We start from the raw sequence: 25,347 nt of genomic DNA, 5'->3' as shown, positions 1-25,347 counted from the left end.
GGCTCAGAAGCCCTTCCCAGGGAACTGCATCAGAGGATTGTGGATTGTACTCACGTGACGCGATGATGTGAAAGCAAACGAAATGACAAATGCCACGTATCAGCGTGGGAACACAGGCTGAGGAGGTAGAAGCCAGCGAGCGCCTTTCTCTGAAAAGAGCCCTTCCTGGTAAAGACAGTTAATTCAGTGGTGCGTAGAAGCAGCTGAATCCGATGATGCTTGAACACAAAGCAAAATGCAGGATAGAATTCAGTCATCCCACAGCTGCCAAAATAATCGTACGTGAGCGTGTGCAAACTTCCTTCCCCATTTGTGACAGTGATATAACCATATCCAATTAAATGTTTCATTGTTAAATTTTTAAATCAGTTTATTATTTGGTGATGTAATCTTAATCTAAGCTTTGATGTTCACAGCAATGGTTTCTAGAAGCATTAAATCAAAGATGCCACGCTGAGCATAAGGTGTCACGGAAGGTGACGTGTTTTCAGCCAGCCAGATGGTCGTAGCTTGAAACCTCCACCATCACTACACCTTCTTCCATTTCTTAGAGGAAAACCTATAAACGAATCCTCCAGAGTACTCTCTATGTTCTTAGTAAAATGGCTGTATAACCTATTGATGAGAGCCTCCTTCGAAGTTGATCCCATTTTTTTTTTTTCCAGCAAATAAAAGGAACTTTATTTTATGGAGAAGGAAGTTGGGAGGAGTTGTTTTGAATGAGAGTCCATTAGAGAAAAGCAAGAATTCAAAGAGATAACAGTTTCTCATTAGCTGATTTGCAGGGGTACTGAGTTTCTTGTAGAGGATTCAAGGTACATCTTTTCCTGTTGGGGCCTGTAATTGATCATTTTTTCCTGTTGATGATTCTTCTGTTAGGGTCTTCATTTGACAGTTCTTCCTGTAATTGACTTTGATTGGTATGGCTCCCCCTTTCAGCTTCCCCAGTCTGCTGTAGTGTTAGATAACATTTGTTTCCAAAACAGTTCTTTTGACATAACAATACTGTTTAAATACATCTTTGAGGATTTGCTCTTTTTTGCAACAAATTCATTGGCTATTGCTTCATGTTTATACTTGCACTGTATCGTTCCAAATGCACTTGGTTAATTCAGTGTGCTCTTGCAGTATTCACTGCTTTGCTTTCAGGGCCACTTTAAATGGGGACTTCCAAGAGGCATCCATAACTCTGGGTTTGTTTCTGTTGGGAGAATTTTCTCCCCTAAGTTGGAGTAAGTGCCAATAAATATTTTCAGTTAGTTACTTTCTGATCTAGGGTCTTGGTTTAGAACCATCATAAAATTTGGGAGTTAGGTTACTTCTGTTTTTGCATAATATATTTTAAGTTTTGTATTTTGTTGCCTGTCAAACTTTTATAAAAATCACGTACCCAGTAAGGAGATGCTCTCCAATGCTTACAATCTTGACAAATATGAACTATACATGAGAAGCGCCTCACCTTCCTTGTTATTCAAATGTGGCCCTACGTGGTTTCTGGTATGTACTTTCCTCAAAGTAGGATGTGAGGACCAGAAAAGGTCCTTCCTGGCATTAAGGAACAAAATCATTAAATATGGAAAACCCGACTCTTGATCAGAGGTGCTTTCAGAAAAAGATCTTGACCAAAAGGGAGAAATGTGAAAATTAATAAAGGAAAACCTCCATTATTATTTTTGATTCCTAAAGTTTTCAAGTTAGACGACTCAAGAAAATAAAAGCTCTCAGGGTGCCTGGGTGGCTCAGTCAGTTAAATGTCTGCCTTTGGCTCAGGTCATGATCTCGGGGTCCTGGGATGGAGTCCCACATAGGGCTCCCTGCTCAGTGGGGAGTCTGCTTCTCTCTCTGCCCCTCACCCCGTTCGTGTCTCTCTCTCGTGCACTCTCTTCTCAAGTAAAGTCTTAAAAAATAAAATGAAAAGTTCCCATAATCTTAAGGATTTTCTTTATTTTTAAAGCTTTGGTTTTGTTTTGTTTTGAATAAATCAACAGCCCTATCCTCCCTCCCTGCCAAAAAATCAACCGGGCAAACTTCAAACCTCTAGGCTTCAGAAGCATGAGTTATTTCCCTGCTTTGGGAGGACTACTTTTACCCTCGGACTTAAACTTTCTGCTTCAGTTGGTCTCAGGGCAGGGGAAAGCAAACAGGTGCAATACGCAGATGTGGCTGCTTCCCTCCAGGTGGGTCAAGAACATGCCCACAGCCTGCTGGCTCTCAGGACGCACTCCAGTTACGCCCTGGAGAGAATCTGGGAACACATCTCCAGTTCTTGGGGATGAAGGATCAGTGCCCCAGAGGGTGGTACTAGCCATTCCTGGCCATCAGGTGGCCTCCCCTGTGCTCCAGCTCCCCTTTGTACATGCACACACCCACCCACACACACACACACACACCATGTGTGCACACACACAATGAGGGCTTGCACAAGAGCATACACTGTTCAACCTAATGACCTACCCTCAACTGAGGAAAGAATCCAATCAGGAGCACATGAGATTGTAGATAGTCACCCAACATCCACTTCCTTACCTTGTTCATTAACAGAAACCTAACTTTATTTAAGTGGCAAAATGCCCAGCTAAATTCTACATTTCTCAGGCTTCCTAGTAACCGGGGCAACTGACAAAACCTAAGTGCAAGTGGCTGGGTAGGGCTTACAGACAGCTTGCCTTTCCCTGCTCCCTCTTGTTTGTTGCCTAGAACTAGGATGCGATGGGTGGAGCTAGAGCAGTCATTCTGGGACCAAGAAGATTGTAAAGACTTGAGCCCTTGAACCAGTGCCAATAACCAGGTACTTCTGGACTTTTATTACATATAAAAAGTAAATATGCTTCAGTCAATGGATATGCTTACATCAATGCGTTTGATGTTCTGTTACTAAGGATGGACATAGCTCATAACTGAAAAAGAAGATCAAAGACAGGAGAGAAGAAAAAAATCCCCTGGAGGAAGGTCTCAGAAGGGAAGGATATCCGTGGGATTGTCGCACAGGAAGAAGAAAGACAGTTGATAAAGAGGCAAATTTCCTTCTCAGAAAGAGAAACAAAGGCAGAGAAGGATGAATGGCAGTTTGTGAGCCCACCCTGAGGGGCGGACGGACAAGCAGCTTCTCTCATCTCGCGATATTAGAGACCACGTGTTAAATGAGTGGGTGTCGGGGCCTCGACAAGAATGGGGGCGTGGAAACACTGCCCAGAGGAAGGTCACAGGAAAGACCGGGGTCCCAGCTCCACCACAGCCCCATCTCTGCGGATACTGAGTGGGGGTTGTCCTGAGAACATACGCCACAGAACAAAGCGGAACCAGAAGCCCAAGCTCAAATCCCAGCTCCTCCGCGCACCAGCCGGGAAGACACTCCACGTTTCTCTGACTCATTTTCTGTACTTGCAGAGCGGGAGTAATACTAACAGCCAGCTCATAGGGGTGTGAGGAGGAGCGAACTAGTTAGTGCACAGAGCACCGAGAACTGGCATGGAGTAAGCGCCCCACCAGTCACACCTCCTGACATTATCCCCTGGACGCTAGACCATCTGTGCCCGGTCCAGTACGGAAGAGATCAGGTGTACTAAATGGCCACCAGACAGAAGGGGAAAACTGGGACACATAGAAGAGGAGGATCGTCCAGATACCGGGGAGCAGAGACAGGAAAACAAGGGCGATTCCCGAGAAGGGGCCAGACCTCACAGGCAGCTGATCCAGGACTGCAGCTTATGGATGCAAATGTCATAAACTAGGACTTTCCTTGGTCAGAGAGCAAAAGGAAAAGGCTAAAAGGGGAGAAGGGCACGTTGCCCAGTTTCCTGAGCCCGAAGAGAGGCCGTCCAGGGTACTTTAACAGAGCAGAGGAAAGCCATGGGTGTCACCCAGGCTCTGAGGCCACTGAAGTGGGTGACGGTAGCCGGGGCGCAGCCAGGGCCAGCTTGGACAAGCTGGGGGGGGGGGGGTTGACTGGGGAGGGGAGGCCCCTGGGGAAGAGCAAAGACATCCGGGGGTGGGGGGCTGTTGTGACAGCGACAGGGAAGGAGGGAGGCTGAGGCTGCGTCTGAGTGGTCCGTGAAGACCTCACGGCCGGCAAGAGGCACGCAGCTGACATGGGCCAAGGACACAACTTCTCAAGTCTGAGAGGCCAGAGGTCATAGCGGTGGGAGGGAGGCAGGGAGGCCCAGGGATGAGGTAAGCGTGTGCGAGGGGATGGGGAGAATGCCACTTTCCCCAGAGAGGCCTAGTCCCTGACATCCTGTACTCTGGACCCTGTCTGTCCTTCCGGCCAGGCAGCTCCCAACCGGGAGGCGAGGCGACAACGGGGGTGGCCGGCTCTGGCAAAGCTGCTGGGAGCAGGAAAACCCAGGCCAGAGGCGGGAGAACCCATTAGGTCGTCCAGCTAGGAGAAGTCTGTGGTTGGCTTCTTCACAGAAATACCAGAGTATGACCACAGTCACTAACCGTGGACTTGGTTCCTACGAACAAGCAGCATTTTAGCAATATGTTGGAATTGTACGGTTAGCTACAGCGTGCACTGCTGTAGAAGGATCCCACAAGAAGCTCTAAGAACTTCCAACGAGGTCTAGAACTTGAGAAGAAAAAAGGACACCAAGTTAGTAAATGAGTGATTTAAAGTCTGGCAACATCTGTCCTCCTGGGGAGTCAAAGCCTAAACATCTCAGGACCGTGACTGTCCTCTGCGGGGTGGTCCTCCTGCGTCTCCCCGGACAAGGCGTCCAGGACCGGCCGTCACCGCCCTCAGAGGGCATCTCCGAACTAGTGCGGACGCGGGGGCGGCGGGCGAGGCCGGGCCGCGGGGAGGCGGAGGCTGTGCTCTCCCAGGGCGCGGGGGCGAGCTGGAGCGAGGCAGGTTTGGGGAAAGGGAGCAGCGCACAGACAGACCCCGGGGCGGGGAGGATGCGCTTGGACGCCGGAGAAGAGAAGCCCGGGGTGGCCGGAAAGAGGAGTGCTGAGCACGGCCAGGCCAGCGCAGCGTGGGGGCAGGGAGAGCGGGCCGCAGCGCTGGGCCCGTGGTCAGGGCGGGGGCGCTGCGGGAAGGAGTGCCCGTGGGGGGCTGGGGCAGGCGTCTCGGGGCGCAGAGAGCCCCTGCCCTGCCCTGCCCTCCACTTGGCTCTGCGAGTCTCCTCCACCGGGCTCCTGCAGCTCCTGGCGTCAGCTACCCCGTAGAGGCAGACGCCTCCCCGCCCGAGCCGGGGCCCTGCACACCCACCCCTGCATCTCCGCAGGGAAACCCCCGCAGCGAAGCTCAGGATGGTCTCTCCCAGACGCTGTGTCCCGCGGGGCCGCCTCAGCCCGCCTCCCTCACCCCTGCTCTAGCCGCGTTGTCTCCTCACTCTTTTCAAAGGTCCTCAGGCCCAAAGCTCCAGATGGCCTTGTCTTCTCCCATGCGGCCCCGTGCACCGTCGTGGGGGCCAGCTTTGTTGCTGCTCTCGACACAACCCTGTCCAGACTCGCTGCGCATCAACACTGACCTCCTCCGCTTAGCTGTGGCTTCCGCGCTCCCTCCGCGCAACCACAGCAGAGGCGCCTCCCCTCGCTCCCCCTGCGCCTCCAGAGCGCCAGCCTCTCTGCAGACCACACGTGGCCTGAGCTCGGCCCTCCTCCACCTGCCGCACCCTCGCCTGGCCTCGCAGTGACCCGTGCCCAGCTGGGGACGCTCGGACAGACAGGCTGTGTGACGGATGCAGGGGCAGCAGACCAGGCCCCCCTGCAGGTGCCCGGTGGCCCCTCGCACACAGCCCTGGGGCTCTGCACCACATGGACACAGACGGAAATTCTAGGGTCGCCACTCCCGGTCACAGCACATGGTGATGGCATCAGACACTGGGGCAAAACCGTGTGCCGTGGGGGGGACAACAGGGCTGGAAGCCAAGCAGTGTGTGTCACGTCTGCTCAAAGCACGCAGACGAGCGTGCCCGCGGGGACGGTGTGCACAGAGAGGAGTGGGGAAGGAGCCCACACTCTCCATGCAGCCCCTCAGCCACTGGGACCTCAGCGGGCACAGGTGCTGGGGAGACCCAGGTCCATGTCAGGATTAACCCTTCACTTTTCATCTCATATTCCGGAAACAGATGTCATCAGTTTATTGGCTGCAGGAAAATACCAACTTTACAAATTATGTTTTGCAACGTATTAAGATCGCGTTGCGGTGAATCGCCCACAAGCCAGTTCTCGCTTCGTGTCATTGCACAGCTCACACATTACTAATAATCCGCCCTCAGCCACAGGACGCGGAAACCGGGAGTAGGAGAGACCGCGGGGCACACACACCACAGCACTTGGAGGAGGACTCTCTGTGCTGCCTCGGCTAGCTCCTCCTGCAACCTGCAAAAGACCTCGGGAGAGGCAGGTAGCTAAGCTGAGACATAAATCACCTAACAATCAGGCATGGGCTATAAAACTTTATGTAAGCATTCATAAAGGTTAGGGAGTGTGAAATATTATTTTTCTTTCAATGACACTTATTAAAGGTGAGCGGAGTACATATTGAGAACAGTTTCCAGCAGGTCGATCTGACAAGTGACTAACCCGACCTGGCAAGCAGGAGCGGGATTGGCTGTCCTGGTAGCACCGGAAAATGGGTATTCGCTCCCAGGACGGCACATCAAGCATTCCATAACAGTTGCTCCATGAAATAAACACACTTCAACTTAATATATAGATCTGTTTAACAAATCTCTGCCTGCGAATTCCAACATCAAAAACACTGAATGAATGAAAATGAAAAATTCATCAACATATATTAATAAATCATTCTGTATCTGAAACAAGTTAAAAGGAAATCAGAAACTGTGAAAATAGTTTCAGTGACACTGAATTTTCAAAAAACGCATTACGAGGACAGAACATATGCTCATAGAAACTGACAGCAAAATCATGACGATCCCAAAAAGTCAACGGAGAAGACATAAAAAGACAATTAGCAGGAGCAGGGAAAAAATCTAAGGGATGAGGACACACAGGAAGAATCTTCAGTCCTCATTAGTCCAAACGAAAATCGACCACAACAGTCCTGTGTTCCCTCCTGACTCGGTGCAGACCTGTTTCACAGCGCAGCAGCCAGCAGGTAACACAGGCCCCTGATCCACCCTGGACAAGGGGTACAGGGGTGGACAACCTCTGAACATAGAAGGTATTCTGTATCAGCGAGGACATTTTTCTCCTCTCTTCATCTTGACTGTCACAAGGAGAGTGCCTGTCCTCCTGGAAGAAGCCGTGAACGTGGTGGGGAATGGCTGGGTCCACGTGTGTCCCGCACACCCTCACCTTCTCAGCCCCCATCTCCCTTCCCTGCCGCAAGGGGACTGCACCACCCTGGCTCTAGAGCATCACCAGCTACAGGAGCAGCATGCTGCTGACTTAGAGTAAACAGTTCAACCGAAAGAGAAATAAACATGCAACACATGCACAACACACATGTATACATATAACACGCAACATACATGCAACATACCTGTCTTTAATGTGCTGGGGAGAGCCAAGGCACCTGAAGCTGCCATTGACCATGATGGCAAGTCTCGTGCAAAGAGCCTCACACTCCTCCATGCTGCGGGGAAAGACAAGAAGCGCATGAGCGAGCCGTGTCCTAGGGACGCCAGGCTTGGACCAAACAGTCAAATCAACAAGTAGACCAAAACACTGCTGTTGCAAATTTGTGAATTTTCTGTATTTGTGAATATCTATATACAAACCTGAAGAAACCCCCCAAAAAGCACTTTTTAAATGGATGTTTTATTTAGATGGCCCATGATACAATTATCCAAAAACTTAGCAGCATTTCAATATCCAAGGAACAACAGTTATAAGGACACAACCTTTCAGCGACAGTACAGAAACATAAACTAGATACGAATGACCTTCACAGAAAATGTGGACGTTTTATGAAAAATAAAAGGAATAAGATCTACTAATGAATCTAAATGAAATCCTGAATCAATAAAAAGATGTGTCAAGAAAAGGAAAACAGTGAATATATTTCAGAAAAAGGAATTATAATATGAAAATTACTGTTATATGAAAATTATTTTACAAAATATATGTATAAAATGTAGTAAGTGAATTTTATATAAAATACAAATATTTATTCTATTTTACTATAATACATAATATAAAATAAAACAAATGACATTGTGTAATTTACAACTACAATTTAGTCTGTAATGTTTAGTATGTAATATTATCTTGATATAAAATATGTAATAAAGATTCGTAACTTGTAACAGTATTATTATAATTACATAGAAAATAACAAAATATAATAAGGATATAGTATAATGCCAATCAAAGTTATAAAGCTATCTTCAAAGTTATTTAGTGAGAGGCAGAAAAACTAAGTAGGAAGAGTAGTAAGCCCCAGAAACTATTAACATTTGTTTTAAGGCTCAAGTAATTTTTTTTAAAGATTTTTATTTATTTCAGAGAGAGAGAGAAAATACGAGCAGGGGGAGGGGCAGAAGGAAAGGGAAAAGCAGACTCCCCGCTGAGCAGGGATAAGGCTCAAATAATTTAAATAAGGCAATATGCTAAGGAATCAGAAGGCAGATCACTGGAACCAGATAAGACAGTGCGAAGGAGACATTCACACCTTAAACACGTAAGCAATCGGAGGATGGGAACATTCCTTCTAAGCATAACAGCAACAGAAGAAACTATGAAAGAAATGTTTAGCGGTTGACAATGCAAAACTACAAACTTGTGTCAAAACAGCAAACTAACATTAAAAATAATGACAGCAAATGCAATGTGTAAGGGTTGATATGTTCACTATAAAGAATCAATACATGTTAGCATAAAAACAGAACAATGAAAAAGCAATCCAGGAAAAAGGGCAAATATAGAGACTATTCAAAAAACTCCTCACAGGTAATACACACACCAACAAATTAAAAACTAAGTGATCATCAAATAAGTGATCTTAAAATTATTTTCCATCCAGAAAGCCATTTGTCATGGTGCTTTTGTTTTTTATTTTTTATTTTTTTTATTTTTAAAGATTTTTATTTATTTATTTGACAGAGAGACACAGTGAGAGTGGGAACACAAGCAGGGGGAGCGGGAGAGGGAGGAACAGGCTTCCCGCCAAGCAGGGAGCCCGATGCCGGGCTCGATCCCAGGACCCCGGGATCCTGACCTGAGCCGAAGGCAGACGCTTAACGACTGAGCCACCCAGGCGCCCCTGTCATGGAGCTTTTGTATGTTGCACAGGAAGACACTTCCCCCCGCCCCCATCTCCAGGGCAAAGAAAAACAATGATTCCTCAGATCAAAAAAATACCCAAAACATCTTCTCCATGATCCTAAGAAGGGGCCCCTCATATACTGCTGGTGGGAGTGAAAAACTGGCATAACTTTCCAAAAACCCAATTTGGCAATAATCTCTTTTCTAGAAATTTAACTTAGGAAACTCAGAAAATATGAATGCTATAACAAGTTATTTATAATAGTAAAAATCCAGAAATCAGTTCCACAATAGGATAATACAGTACTCATATAAATGGGAGTGCATCCATGTGTTAATCAGCCATTAAAATGAGGTTTTCCAAACTCAATTAATTGCACAGGGAAAAAGTAATGATATGGCAATGGTAAAATGACAATGCGTGTTAGGAATATTGCACATTATGTGAAAAAGAAACTGGGAAGGAAAAACATACAAAAAGGTATGATTTTGATGATACTTGAAAAGTGAGGTTAATGGAGGACTATCTTTCCTTCGTTGTACCTCATTATACCATCCAAATCACCTACAGGAAACATGTATTGTTTTTACTGTTAGGAAATGGACATAAAGCAGTCTGCTTGTGAGGTCATGGCATGTTCATATCAAGGTTATACTGGTCAGCCTTCCATGCAGCCGGACGTGGACATCAATGTGAAGTATGATTTCTGGGTCACATCGAAATAAGACAAGCCACCAGCCTTGGATATTGGTTCTTTCCACTTTCCATGAGCTGGACTAGAAAGTCGATTTCAACCATGAAGATGAGGACAAATTCACAGGTGACTAAGTGACATGGTGGCAAGACCCTGAGTCCTGAGTGGGGTCCAGCATAGCCCACCAACATAAATTGTTAATGGGGAAGAGAAACCCATGTCCGGTCTGAGCCACTCTAATTTGGGGTCTTTGTTATAGTAGCTTAACGTGAAGTCTAAGGAATATATGCTATCAACGTTCCAAATACGCTTTATGTATCTTTCTGTGCAAACATGTCTTTGTTTCTTTAATTAATTTCAATTTAAAACAATCTAATTCCATTTTTATGAGCACATAGTAGGTGCTGTAATTAAATGGGTATTCTATGAAGCCATTTCTGTATTACATCCTTAAACAGTTCAGATGAGAGGAGACCCACTGACACTGACCTCAGAGCAATGACTTGTTAGTTTCAAGTGAGCTGTTACTAGCTGTCAAACAGATAAGGTCCCAACAACAGGTGGGATACCACAACATCTCAGCCTGGGGGGAACAGACTGTGAGATTTTGATGATTTTTGGCATCAAGAAGAATATATAATGCCAGGGGTTCGACATCAACGAAAGTAATCTCTGACAATTTACTGAGAAAATGAACACTGTATTTCCTCCAGGTGGCTGAGCTGACTGGAACAGAACTCTGGTCGGGGGTGGGGGTGGGTGGGACAAAGATTTCAAGGGCTTATAATGGAATGTACAAGTCAGAGTTTGATGGGCAAGCAAAAAACACTCCTGGTCATTCTTGGATGAACTTTTTTTTTTTTTTAAGATTTTATTTATTTATTTGAGAGACAGAGAGAGAGAGCAGGGGGAGGGGCAGAGGGAGAGGGACAAGCAGACTCCGCACTGAGCATGGAGCCGATGTGGGGCTCGATCTCACGACCCTGAGAGCATGACCTGAGCCAAAATCAAGAGTCAGACACTTAACCAATTGAACCACCCAGGGCGCCCTGGATGGACTCATTTTAATTCCTCTTAGTGAGTACAGTGGGAAAGAGTTTCCCACCTCAGGTTTCTACCATGAAACCTTTCTTATTATTCTAGGTAAGGAATAATAAGAGGAAGAGACAGGAACTCAAAATTAAGAGGAAACTTCGATTTGGAGCCTTTTCAGCTGTAGTCAGTTGTTTTAGAATCACAGATTCAATCACCAGTTGCCCTATTCTTCATTAATCGGGAGTCATTTAGACCTTCGTACTGCATGAATATGGACAGACTTACAGAAACGAAGACACATCGTTAATGTGAAAACATAGGAACAGGAGGACATAAAACAGAAATTACAGCGACGTGTGGTCTTTCTGAGAACGGTCTGCAATAATTATCTGCTCTATGGAATTTAAGAGGCATTTTTAATGTGATGCCAGCTTATCCAATCTTAGAATCTGCCTATGCACATGAGGACTTAACAAATCCTAGCACGATGAACACAGGAATGGAGGGAGCTCCTGGAATTGGCACGGCCAACAGATCGTTTTCAGCCAAAATGTATATATCTTATCAGGTAGAGGATGTGCCAAATTTACTGTGCTGTAAAGTTGTATTTTCTGAAGAGAAACAGAACAAAGACAAAAAGGCAAGAGCAGGACTTCTGGCTGTGGCCAAGCGAAAAAATTGGCAAGGCTTTCCCCCAAAAAAACAACTATAAAACTGGACCAAATGAACCAAAACAACCATTTCAGAATTCTGGAAATTGACCAAAGGCATGCAACAATCTGAGAAACACAGGTGACAAAGTGATGAGCTGAGGGTAAGAGGAAGGGTAATCCGTGATCGGCTTTACAAACACGCACCCTCTAGCAGGCAGGCAGACCGTGAGGATTAGCAGCTTCTCTGCAGTCAGTGTGGACCACTGGAAAATGCCCATACCCAGTGACATCGTCAGCATAAGTGAGTTTTGTAGAGCCCAGCAAACAAGAAGGAACAATAGCTCCGGGATCTGGCCCGAGGTGGGCTCTCCTAGGCTGATATTGTGTGACTGGGGCTGCATATACACATGGTAGAGGTCAGAGAGGGGCCACGCCATCCACACGCTCCCCGTGAACCCAGGGGACATCTATGTGCACATCCAAGAGACCAGCAGAACCCAAGAGAAAGCAAAACTGGGCCATCTAGATGAGGCCTGCACTTGGAATATTCTCCCCTGTGCACACACAGATCCGTTGGCAGAGGACAGAATCTTTGCTGAGGGCTGCCCCTGCCCATGTAAGATCAGGGTGGCTCCAAGGAAGCTGGGCTTTAAAAAACGAGCATAAGGGGCGCCTGGGTGGCTCAGTCGTTAAGCGTCTGCCTTCGGCTCAGGTCATGATCCCAGGGTCCTGGGATCAAGCCCCGCGTCCGGCTCCCTGCTCCGCGGGAAGCCTGCTTCTTCCTCTACCACTCCCCCTGCTTGTGTTCCCTCTCTGGCTATGTCTCTCTCTGTCAAATAAATAAAATCTTGGGGCGCCTGGGTGGTTCAGTCGGCTAAGCAGCTGCCTTCGGCTCAGGTCATGATCCCAGGGTCCTGGGATCAAGCCCCGCGTCTGGCTCCCTGCTCCGCGGGAAGCCTGCTTCTTCCTCTACCACTCCCCTTGCTTGTGTTCCCTCTCTGGCTATGTCTCTCTCTGTCAAATAAATAAAATCTTAAAAAATTTTTTTAAAAAAATAAATAAATAAAAAATAAAAAACGAGCATAAAATTTAAAACACAAACTGTATGGAGGCATCAGCAGTTACTTGCTGCAGGGGAAAGAGATTTCATAGATTCATCCCAGGCAAAGAAACACTAACACACAGACTCACAAAAGGAACAAACCAAAAACAAAACAAAACAAAAACAAAAAACCTGAAAAAACTGGCAATAACAGCAATTTTGGGGGATGCAGAGAAACCAAACCAGAGATGCCACAATTTATTAAGTATTGTGAAATATCCAGCTTTTGACAAAAAATTATAACCTGCAAAAGAAACCAGAAACTGTTACCCATACTCAGGGGGAAAATGGTCAGCAGAAACTGTTCCTAAGTGTCCCTAAACATTACATTTCGCAGAAAAGAATCTTCAGTGAAGCTACTCTGTGTATGTTCAAAGCACTAAAGGAAACAACGTTTCAAGAATTTTTTTTAAAATGACAATAATGATCAATAAATAGAGATTCTGAAGTAGATTGAAATTATTTTTTTAAAAAAAGAACCAAATGGGGCGCCTGCAGTTGGGCATCCGACTCTTGGTTTCCACTCAGATCATGGTATCAGGGTCATGAGATCAAGCCCTGCATTGGGCTCCATGCTCAGTGGGGGAGTCTGCTTGAGATTTCTCTCCCTCTCCCTCTGCCCCTCCCACTCATGCTCTCTCTCTCCAAAAATAAATAAACCTTAAAAAAAAAGGACCAAATGGAATTCTTTTAGTTGAAGAGTATAATAAATGAAATGAACATTTCACTATGGAGCCAACAGCAAAATTTGAGTAGCAGAAGAAAGCATCAGTGAACTTGAAGATAGATCAGTAAAGATTATTCAATCTGAAGAGAGAAAAAAATATTAAAAAGAAAGGACAGAAACCCATAGATCTGTGGGACACCATCACACATACACAGAAAGTACCAGGGCATGGGAAAGGAAAGGAAAGGAAAGACAGAAAGATCCAGAAAAAAAACACTGGAATAAGTAACTGCCAAAATGTCTCCGTGTTTACTGAAAAAACATTAACCTACGCATTCAAGAAGCACAATGAACCCAAGGTAGGATAAACAGAGATCCACCTCTGGGCACATCGAAGTTTAACTGTGAAACGTGAAAGTCAAAGGGGAATCCTGCGAGCTGCAAGACAGAAATGACCCATGATGTATGGGGCAACAGCAGAATTAGCACTGGCCAGCTTCTTATAAGAAAGAACGTGGCAGAGAAGACAGGGATGACACATTCATCTGGGCTATGTGAATAAAAATCACACTTAACCAGGATGGCTACAATCAGAAAGACAGAGTGTTGACAAGAGTCTGCAGAAACTAGGAACTTCATCTTTGGTCCTGGGAACATAAAATGATGAAGCCGCATCGGAAAGCAAAAGCTCTACTGTGTCTTAAAGCATTAAACACAAACTTACCACACAACCCAGCAATTTGGCTCCTAAAAACCATCTGAGACAAATGAAAACATACGTCCACACAAAGACATTCATATGACTGTTCACAGCACATTATACGGGAAGCAATCCTGTATCGATCAGGGAAGAATGGACAAAATATGGTCTGGCTACATGACAGAACACCATTCCGCACTGAAAACCAGCACATGGCTGACACGCCACAACACAGAGGAGCCTCAAGGACACAGCAAGGGAAAGAAGTCAGATACAAAAGACCACACTTTTGGGTGCACCTGGGTGGCTCAGTCGGTTGGGAGACTGCCTTTGGCTCAGGCCATGACCTCGGGGATCTCGGGGATCCTTTGCTCAGTGGGGAGCTTGCTTCTCACTCTCCCTCTACCCCTCCCCTGGCCCACATGCTCGTGCTCTCTTTTTCTCTCAAATAAAATAAATAAATCTTAAAAAAAAAAAAAAAGATCTAGGGCAGAAAGGCACAAACACCTGGCCCCAGGACCAGGGGAGGACGTCGAGCTCCAGAGGAACGACCGACGGGCAAGCGTGTGCCTGCGACAGACCACTGGGCTCAGACTCTAGCTCTGCCACCTGCAGCCTGTGTCCCTCGGTTACGTTACCTGACCCGTCTCCGCTTCAGGGTCCTAGCCTGTGCAGGGGCCTCGTGGCTACATCCCCATGGCAACGTGCTGCCCCAACACAGGGGCGCATGGGCTGCGTGGGCCTGGCCCCGGCCGCTCCCCGACTCCTGCCAGCCCCCCAGCCGTGCCCCCGCCCCCCGGCCCCCGGACCGGCCGCGAGGGCTATGGCTCACCTGTGGGAGGTCAGCACCACCGCACAGCCTCCCCGAACCTCCTGCATTATTGTAGTCCACAGGTAGCGCTTGGAGCAGGGGTCCATCCCGGAGCTGGGCTCGTCCTGGAGGAGAGAGCACATGATGATGGGTGTTGGGGGTGCACGCTGGGACACGCAGGCTGCACGAGGCCAGGCCTGGCCGGGGTGGGGGGGGGCGGGTGGACCCCATGTTGTCTCTACGGGCATCGCGTCTTCACAACAGCTGGTAGTTGAAGAGGACGGCCCACCTTGCCGCACTGTCCACCTCCGCAGAGCTTCCGAATGATCCACCGCAGACAGACAGGCAAGAGCAGAAGAAAGCTTCCCTTATGTAGCACCATCAAGTAAAGTGGGATTTTTGGAACCCAGAGCTTTCTCCTTCAATAAACACCAAAGCACTTACTGAACCACTTTTGAGGGAAATGGTTCTGGACTTCGTGATGCATTTCTGGGCTTTTTGCAGTCAGGGGGTACTAAACACATTTTTCTTAAGAGCTTAGGGTCATCAACTCCCCTAAAAGAAAAACAGACGGAAAGTGGACAAAAAAAATGGCACTGAGCAGGAAAACAAACACCTGCGCTTTTCTGCAAGCCGGGTGATACATATGTATAGTTAGAAGAATAAGCAAAGCAGCGGTGGTCATGCATTGCTCAGCGAGAAAGCTGATGGGCATAGCTCTACATTTTCCTGACCCCACGCTGCTGTCAGATGCCGGAGCCACTTGTCTTTCCTCGGGAGAGAACTTGGAAGGCCCTGCAAGGCATGTCTCGAACCAGATGCTCTGAACACGTCCCCACCATCACGGTCACTAAAGCCCACCAGGTGCCACGCGCTTTATCGGCATCATTCCGTGGCCTGATTTCAAGGGACCCAATACACAGGACTGTATCACGGCCATTTGCAGATGAGGAGGAGACATGGGTTCAACGTGCCAGGCTGAGTGTGTGCAGGGAGGTGTTTCTAGAAGCAGAACCTGGCCCCTGGCAGTTGACTCAGGTCTGACCACTAAGCCAGAGTCTAGGGCCACCAAGGGAGCCGAGAGCAAGGCTGCATAAAGAAGGTGGGGGACACGCTCCAGGGCGGTGTCCCCGTCCTGATGCAGGACACGTGCTAGGTGAGGATGAGCATGGGGAAAGTTCTACAGAAGGTAACAGACATCATGCCTAGTGAGCTCTTCGATGTGGGCCTCCTCTTGTACGGAAAACCTAGTTTACAACCTGCAGAACGGGGCAAATGTTCGTAGTCACTCCCGGATGTCAAATGATGGCATGCTGCAACGTCCTTGACTTGGGGACCATGCAAAGAAGCACACTTAAAGCAAATAAAGGAAAATCAACTGCGAGTCCAGAAGACACTCCATTAAATAATGAAGGGCCACTCATCCAACGCAGGCTTCTTGAATCCCCTTTAAAACACTGTTTCCAGGGGGGTGCCTGGGTGGCTCAGTCGTTAAGCGTCTGCCTTCGGCTCAGGTCATGATCCCGGGGTCCTGGGATCGAGCCCCGCATCGGGCTCCTTGCTCTGCGGGGAAGCCTGCTTCTCCCTCTCCCACTCCCCCTGCTGTGTTCCCTCTCTCGCTATGTCTCTCTCTGTCAAATAAATAAAAAAAAAATCTTAAAACACTGTTTCCAGGGACGCCTGGGTGGCTCAGTCATTAAGCATCTGCCTTCGGCTCAGGTCATGATCCCAGGGTCCTGGGATCAAGTCCCACATCGGGCTCCTTGCTCAGTGAGGAGCCTGCTTCTCCCTCTCCCTATGCTGCTCCCCCTGCTTATGCTCTCTCTCTCTGACAAATAAATAAAAATCTTTAAAAAACAAAAAACAAAAAACACTGTTTCCATTTAATGAACAAGAACAGAAAGAAGAAAATAATTTGTTTCCCACACATTTTGCTGCCCCTCTGACTCCGTACACGTGGGAAGCTGTGAGATGCACCCCAGTGATTCGTATCCCGTCCATGGCATCCAAATCGTGCCTTTTGCATATTACTTGAGGGATATGGGCTCATGTCACTGCAGCTGTGACAATCACTTCTCTGTACATAGAAAACACTCAAAAACAATATGCTAGGAGTCAAATATATATCGGTTTTCAGATTATAGGTGGATCCTGGTGTTATTCTAAAATACTGCTGTTAATGGTAAATTTTTATTGAGTCCTCAATGAAATAGATAACAGGGACTCTATCAAAAGATAATCTTTTTTATTTCTGTTAAATTCCAATGCTTTTTTAGATTCTGTTTGGGAAATACTGTCTTAGGGCAAAATGTTTATTAGTTCAGAGAACCCACACTACAGATCTGAATTTCCTCCCCGGAGGGGCATCTTCTTTGAAGATGCCCAGAGACCACTGATCTCTCAGCTACTCACCAACAAGAGCAGGTCAGGTTTGCCCAGCAGGGCCAGGGCCATAGAGAGCTTCCGCTTGGTACCCCCACTGTAGGTGGCCACCAGTTTGTCCACATGGCCCTCCAAGTGTAGACGCCTCACGAGGTCCCCGGCAACCTGCAAGACAGGCACCGTCCGTGAACGCATCCCCATGCACCGAGGGCCCCCAGACCCGGGCTCTCAGCCCTGCGTGCCCTCTGCTGCCCCTGCCCCATGAACACCTCCCTTCCCGACCCCAAGCCGGCACGGGATGAACAGCAGGTGGGCACCTGTGGGAGCACTCAGGACTGGAGCTCAGGGGAGCAGAGTGCGCCAGAAACCCCGTCGAGCCAGGGCCCGATGCACAGCCACAGTGGGGCGAGCGGGCACAGGTGAGCCCTAACCGAGACCGAGGAAGAAGAGAGGGAATAAAGCAGGGAGAGCCCGGGCAGGACGGGACCTCGAGGAGCAGAGAATGGTGAAGAGAATTTTCAATATTCAAACGGACAAGAAATGACCCTTTCCACCGAGGAGCCACTGCCAGAGACGGGCCACTCGGAGAGACGCGGAGCAAAGAGGGAGTGTTTCTCACCGGCCACTGCTGGGAACAGCTGCACGAAGCCAGGACGGTGACTGAGCGCCACCCCACAGTACAGGGGGTTCCGAGCCCGAGCACACACGGCATGTCCTGCCTCCTCTCTTCCTACCCCTGTCCTGCCCTGCCTTCACCTGCCCTGCTTCATACGCCCCGGGGACCCCACTCCTGTCCTCTTCTCTGCCCCTCTCCCCTCCCCAGTGGGCGGCATGTGTCCCTATAGCCCTCCTGCTCGGACGCCCACCACAATTCCCGCCACCCCGCATTCTGTCTGCTTTCCGTTCCCATGCGGTGCAGCTGCCTCTGGGGCTGAGACTGAGTGACAAACACTATTTAAAACTTCAACAAATGCGTTCTCCGTGACTCCTGTGACCGCAGAGACATCGCCGAAGTTTGGTTTTGTCAGTTTGTTTAGACATCGTCATATAATCAGACTGGCTGCAATCGTATCTTAATTCAAATCTAGGAGAGGCGGGGAAGACTCTCTGTCCTGAAGGACAAGTAAAATGTAAGATAAATGGAAGACATTTTAAAAATAAAATAATGAAATAAAATATATATTTAAATAAAATATATGGACTACTGTTCATGCTTTTTTGGATAAAAGCATACAAGTTGGGATAAGACTAATAATAATGGCAATGATGAAGTATCAAGAACATCTGAAAATACTGGCATGATATTTATGCCTCCCAAGAAAAACCCCCGACAGAAAGCGCTCTAAAGCTTTATTTGCGCCTCCTCAAAATAACACAGGAAGAATTAAGAATCTAGAGAACTGGCCTAGTTATCAGAGAGTGTAAGTCAAAGGGACGCAGAGAACTTCGGAATAAACTCACCAAATTATGAATACTGATGTTCATGGAACCAGGAAACATAGGTCACCTTTTCCCAGTTCCACAAAAGGTCAGTGTTGGGGCGCCTGGGTGGCTCAGTCAGTTAAGCGTCTGCCTCCGGCTCAGGTCATGATCTCAGGGTCCTGGGATCGAGCCCCGAGTCAGGCTCCCTGCTCAGCAGAGTCTGCTTCTCCCTCTCCCTCTGTCCCTGCCCCTGCTCATGTGCATGCTCTCTCTCTCTAATAAATAAATAAAATCTTATAAAGAAAAAAAAAGGTCAGTGTTGCAGCCTACACATCCTGGGTTGGATGGCCACGGGAAAGAGTCCAGAACACATAGGAACAAATGCACTGGTTTGATCCCATGCCTCCTGAAGGTCCTATTTTCAGAAAATCACAGAAAATAGCCTGATAAGTACGTTCTTGCCGTTTTCCTGCACTCAGGACTCCTGTCAACATTACAGCAAACGTGAGCCCTAGCAATGGTCACCAAAATGCTGTACCAACCCCCAAATGTGTTCTGCTTAAGGAATCTCTCTCTGCCATTAGGTGTTTTTCTCCCATAAAGTTCTCAGTTGTTCGACACTTAAGGCAAGAGTTTAGGATTCACTCATCCTTATATCCACAGTGGTAATCATGATCCACATTTAGTAGGACTTTTGTAAGCATGATCTGAACCAAAGCTGTCCCGGCTCACCTGGGACGGCTCCAGCCCTGAGAAAGGTGTGGGAAGGGACCCCCGGGCTGAGGGACCACAAGATAACTCCATGAATTTTCCACTCCCTTAGCCACCAAAGGGGCACAGAAAGTAAGACTGAGCTGTTTGGGACACAAGAAGTTCCACGGTACTCAACGAGGAGCTCAGCATCCGGATCACGTATTCATCAAGAACACTTACTCCCGAGCTGGTTTACCGGATTTCAAAAGAAAACCCCGCCACCTTCTAGCCATGGGGCTTAGGCAGGTTTCCTATCCCACCTGCGTCTCGGCTTCCCCATTTGTAAAGTAAGGAATAAGCATCTTATCGACCTCCTATGTTGCTGTAAAATACTTAGAATAGCGCCTAGCCCAGAACAAATACTGAAATGTTGGCTAAAAGTATTGTTTTCTGTTGCTTTGTAATAATCCCTTCTGGACACCCAATGATAAGCACATTAGAACGGATATGCCTGCTCTCTATTTCCCATATTTCTAAAACGGATGGGAGAGGGACCCTGGCCATAAGGGAACTAACTCCCCTGGGAACACACATTCTGCCATCTCAGAAGGCTCCGAGCAAGTAGCAAGGCAGACTGCCAAACAGTTGCAGTTTCATGCAGGAAGTGAAGCCACTTCCGAATCTGGTACCATGAAAATAACTTTTCTCCGTGGAGGAGCTCCGAAAAATGAGCCCGTAAGAGAGCCGAGAATCAGGAGGCAATCGCCCCAGATGACAGGACGTGCTGAGCCTTACTCTATTAACAGGAACTTCTCCGAGTGTGCATTTCCCCCGGGGCCAGCGAAGGGGCCAGAGTATGGCATTTGCCAAGCATCTGCCTCTTTCATCAAAAACGAGCCAAGGGAGCTGACAGAGATAAACACCTTTGGAAGACAGAGCTCCTGATTAGTGTTGGGTTTCACTAGCTGCTTAACCACGATGAGCAGACCTCCAGAGGCGGACGGTTGTCTTGGCTTGATGAAGACGGGAGGTGGGGGACAGGAGCGGGGCCCTCCGAGGACGAGGAGGGTTTCTGCTTTACTTGCACTTAAGTTACAGAGCATCCATAAGAAATGGAGGCTGAAGAAGCATTACACAACAGCACACGGAATGAATTTTCATGGGCCAGTGAAAGAGTGGCTGTTAGTTTTGTCTCCCGTGAATTCTGGGACGCTCCCTGTCCTGTAGAATTGCACTGAAAATGCACCACGTAAGCCACTTATTTCTGATCCTTGTTCAGGATCCAGAAATGCAAAGAGCATTCCAGAATCTCTACAAGGGGCAGAAAAGGTAAAGCTGCACTCCCAGCACCTGCCATTCCAGTGGCTACCACTTGGCACGTTCTCTGAGCTGTCGGTCAAGGCTGTCAGCTCTGCTTGGCTGATCACCGCTCATAACAGGCAGAATGGCAGCTCTCTGGCTTTCTCAGGACTGTGCCCACCCCATCCTCCCACAGCAACGGAGGAAGGGCGCGGTCTGCGGTCTCTGCCACCTCTCCATCCTCCAGAGGCCACCCAGGGAAGGAGCCAGGTGGGCAGGTGTCAGCCCCCTCACCGGGAAGTCCTCCTTCCAACAACCCACCCCACTCCGCAGGCAGCCTGAGCCCTTCTCTGCGAACCAGCGGGAGGGTCTATGATGTTTGCTCCTGAATAAAAGTAACAGTCCAATAAATGCAAAAGGCACTTGGAGAGGAGACAAAGTTGCAAACACTTTTAGCTTTAACCCCAAGTGACTTCTGCACTCAGATCTATTTTAAATACATAATTAAATGCAACATTAACATATTTACTGCGTTTCCTTCTGTGTAATCAGATTGGAAACATCTTTCAGGTACGTTTAGCTGGCACTGTGGTTCCTTCTCAAGGGGTCAGAGAGCTCTGTTGGGACCAGAGGTGTTGGCCAAGCATTTCTTAGCAGGACACTTTTCTGAAAGACTCTGGGGAGTTTTACCTGAGGGATGCTCGGCTTGGGAATCCCACGGAGGCAGCAATAATACTGCAGGTGTTCCCAGCCGGTCAGGAGCTCGTCCAGGGCGTCCTGCTGCGGACAGTAGCCAATGCGAACACCCGCTGCGCCCGCCAAAGACAGATCCATGACCTCTCTGCAAAGAGAAGCAGCCGCACAGTCCAGAAAATTCGGCTCCCCAGACAAACACCCATTCCTTTAACCCGGCTCATCCATGAGAGGTTCACTGCAGTCTGTCTAATGCAACTGATTAATGGAGCATAAATGGGTTCAGTGAATGAGTAGCATCCCACGTGTCTATCCTTGGCTCTGAGGCCACCGTTGCTTTTTATGTTAAAGAAAACCTTACACAGGGGCTCCTTGGTTAAGCATCTGACCCTTGAACAACAGGGGATGTTAGGGGCCCTGACTCCCGGGCTGGAGAAAATCCACGTTTAACTTTTGACTCCCTCAAAACCTAACTACTGACAGCCTATGTTGGCAGAAAGCATTACTGATAACAAATGGCTGATCAACCCATATTTTGTATGTTATATGTAGAATATGCTGTATCCTTAAAGTGAACTAGGGGTGCCTGGGGGGCTCAGTCAGTTAAGCATCTGCCTTGGGCTCAGGTCATGATCTCAGGGTCCTGGGATTGAGCCCTGCATTGGGCTCCCTGCTCAGCAGGAAGCCTGCTTCTCCCTCTCCCTCTGCCCCTCCCCCTGGTTTGTGCTCTCTCTGTCTCTCAAATAAATAAACGAAATCTTAAAAAAAAAAATAAAGTAAACTAGAGAAAAGAAAAAGCTACTAAGAAAATCAAAAGGAAGAGAAAATACATTTACAGTCCTGGATTTATTGAAAAGCAAGCATCTCTGTCTATGTGAACCCGCAACCTTCAAACCCGTGTTGTTCAAGGATCACCTGGACAATGCCAGGCTTTGGTTTGAACCACTGCCTCTGGAAAAATTTCACTCATTAGTTTTTTCTTTCCCTATTCTATCTTTTATTTTCCATGGTGGTAAAATGCACATCATATAAAATTTATCATTTTAGCAATCGTTAAGGTATAAAAGTCAGCAGTAAGAAGGACATTTATGATGTTGGGCCCCCATCACCACTATCCAGGTCTGTGATGCTTTTGACCCCACAAAAGGAAATCCCACTCCCAGAAATTGGTCACTGTCCCCCCAGTCTCTGGCAACCACTTATCAGCTTTCGTCTCTGCGGATCTGCCTAGTCCAGGTAGTTTACAGAAACTGAACAATATAGGATACGACTTCTGCAAGCGGGTTCTGTCACTTGGCATGTCTTCAAGGCTCATCCACGTCATAGCATGAATCTGTACTTCATTCTATTTCCTTTCATTGGTAGACATGCACACAGCAGTTTTTTTTTTTTTTTAAAGCCTCACTGCCATTTTATAAAACAGAAGCCCGCGTGTTACAGCGGTCCCCAAATTAACGAATGGACCAGTTCCAATAACCCTGTCTTGCACCTAGAAGTCTACCACATTTTTTCATCCCATGCCCATTAGGCATAAGAGAAAAGAACCACATAAAGAAGAAAGAGGGGGAAAAAATAAGATTAAAAAAAAAGGAGGAGGGGGGAAAATAAGATTAAAAAAAGGAAGAGGGAGGGCGCCTGGGTGGCTCAATTGGTTAAGCGACTGCCTTCGGCTCAGGTCATGATCCTGGAGTCCCGGGATCGAGTCCCGCATCGGGCTCCCTGCTCGGCAGGGAGCCTGCTTCTCCCTCTGACCCTCCCCTCTCTCATATGCTCTCTGTCTCTCTCATTCTCTCTGTCTCAAATAAATAAATAAAATCTTTAAAAAAAAAAAAAAAAGGAAGAGGGAGGTAATCATTTGAGTTCCAACTGTTAGAGTAGCTTCAGTTTACAGGAAAGTTGAACAGAAAGTGCGCGAAGTTCCCACACCCTACCTCGCCTCTCATCCAGAATCTCCCCCATCCTTACCATCCTGCATTGCTCTGGTGCTTTTGTTTCAATTCATGAACCCATATTGAGACATTATTATCTCCTTAGGTCCATACTTTACCTTAGAGCTCACTTTTGGTGTTGTACCTTTCTGTGTGTTTTGTCAGATTCACAGCATCGTGTATCAACAGCATCACAGAGAACCTTTCATCGCCTTAGAGATCCTCTGTGCCCTGACCCTATTCATCCCTTCCTCCCCTCGCTGGTAACCACCAATCTTTCCCTGTCTGCATATCTTTGCCTTTTCAAAATGTCACAGAGCTGGAATCACGCAGCACACAGCCTTTTCCGATGGGCTTCTTTCATTAGCGATATGCATTTGAGGTTGCTCTGTGTCCTCTCACAGCCTGATAGCTCGTTCCTTACTGATGAATAATATTCCATTGTTTAGATGCACCCCAGTTTATTTATTCATTCACCTACTGAAGAGATCTCTGTTGCTTCCAAATTTTGACACTAATAACACTGCTGTAAACATTAGTCTACAGGGTTTGTGTGTGTGTGTGTGCATGTAAGTTCTCAGGTCATCTGAATAAATACCCAGGAGATTGCTGGACGATATCATAAGACCATGTTTAGTTTTTTAAGAAACTCACAAACTGTCCTTGGTAGTGGCCATACCATGTGTGTTTCCAGTAAATAAGGGCTTGTGTTGCTCCCAATCCTCACCAGTGTTTGGCACTGTCAGCATTTGGGATTTTAGTCATTCTAACAGGTGTGTATATATTCATTATTTACATGTGAAATTCCCTAATGACGTACGATGTTGCGCGTCCTTTCACGTGCTATTTGTACATCTTGTAAATCTGTTGTTGTTTTTTTTTAAAGATTTTATTTATTTATTTGACAGAGAGATAGAGAGAGAGCACAGATAGTCACAGTGGCAGGCAGAGGGAGAGGGAGAAGCAGGCTCTCCGCTGGTGAGCCCGATGCGGGGCTCGATCCCAGGACTCCGGGATCGTGACCCGAGCCGAAGGCAGACGCCTAACCGACTGAGCCACCAGGCGCCCTGTACATCTGTTTTAGTGAGGTATGCCTTCAGACCTTCTGACCACATTCTAATTTATTTTCTTATTCTTGGGTGCTTTGTATCTTTTGGAGACCAGTCTTTTATCAGATACGTGTTTTGAAACTATTTTCTCCCAATCTGTAGCTTGTGTGTTCAGTCCATTCAGTGTCCCTCACAGAGCAGACTTTGTTTTTATTTTAATGGAGTCCAACTTATTCTTTGATTTGTATGCTAATTAGAAGTGTCTTGTTTAATCCCTGAATATCTGGGGATCTTCCAGCTGTCTTTCTATTCTTTCTAGCTTAATTCTATTGTCCTCTGAGGGCAGTATTTTGCATGTTCTCTAAAAATGTTAAGGTGTACTTTACAGCCCAGAATGTGGTCTATCTCGATGAATCTTCCATGTGAGCTTGAAAAGAAAGGGCATGCTGCTGTTCTTGAACAGAATATTCTAGAAATGTCAATCAGGTCCAGCTGATTAATGTGCTGCTTGATTCAACTCTACCCTGACCCATTTTCTGCCTATGGGTTCTGTCGGTTACTGAAAGGGGAACTGGATGCACCTTCTTCTCCTTCGGCAACACCACTCTGTCCTCCCAGATCCCGACACGCTTGGGTTTACACACATTAGGGGCCCCCTATAATTATATAATTAATACAATAATAATTACTACATTATTACATAATGATAAAGGAGCCAATCCTCTACAAGGATGTAACGGCCCCTAATGCCTCAAATTAACGTGGCTACTCGAACTTTCTTTTAATGAATATCGACGTGATGGATCTTTCTTTTTCCCATTACAGTTGATCTATCCGGGTCTTTACATTTCAAGTGGGAGTCTTGGGGTGCCTGGGTGGCTCAGTGGGTTGAGCATCCAACTCTTGATCTCAGCTCAGGGCTTGATCTCAGGGTTGTGGGTTCAGGCCCTGTGTTGGGCTCCACACTGGGTGTGGGGCCTAGTTAAAAATAAATAAATAAATAAATAAATAAATAAATAAATAAATAAATAAATAAATAAA

At 47.2% G+C, this 25,347-nt stretch overlaps 1 protein-coding gene across 1 annotated transcript in view; it reads right to left on the bottom strand.

Moving 5' to 3' along the window:
* The window catches only part of ABCA13 (ATP binding cassette subfamily A member 13), a 386,205-nt gene that overhangs the window by 17,586 nt on the left and 343,272 nt on the right, over positions 1-25,347 (bottom strand). The window contains exons 56-59 of the mRNA XM_044920208.1: positions 21,327-21,477; positions 17,253-17,387; positions 14,862-14,965; positions 7,454-7,546 (exon numbers count right to left, since the gene is read on the bottom strand). Coding sequence (XP_044776143.1) covers positions 7,454-7,546; positions 14,862-14,965; positions 17,253-17,387; positions 21,327-21,477 — 483 coding nt within the window. The remainder of the gene's footprint in view (positions 1-7,453; positions 7,547-14,861; positions 14,966-17,252; positions 17,388-21,326; positions 21,478-25,347) is intronic.

Source organism: Neomonachus schauinslandi, chromosome 12 (assembly GCF_002201575.2).
Source record: "Neomonachus schauinslandi chromosome 12, ASM220157v2, whole genome shotgun sequence".
Classification (NCBI taxonomy): Eukaryota; Metazoa; Chordata; class Mammalia; order Carnivora; family Phocidae; genus Neomonachus; species Neomonachus schauinslandi.
The sequence above is the reverse complement of the archived record's forward strand: the minus strand, read 5'-3'. Positions and strand labels throughout refer to the sequence as shown.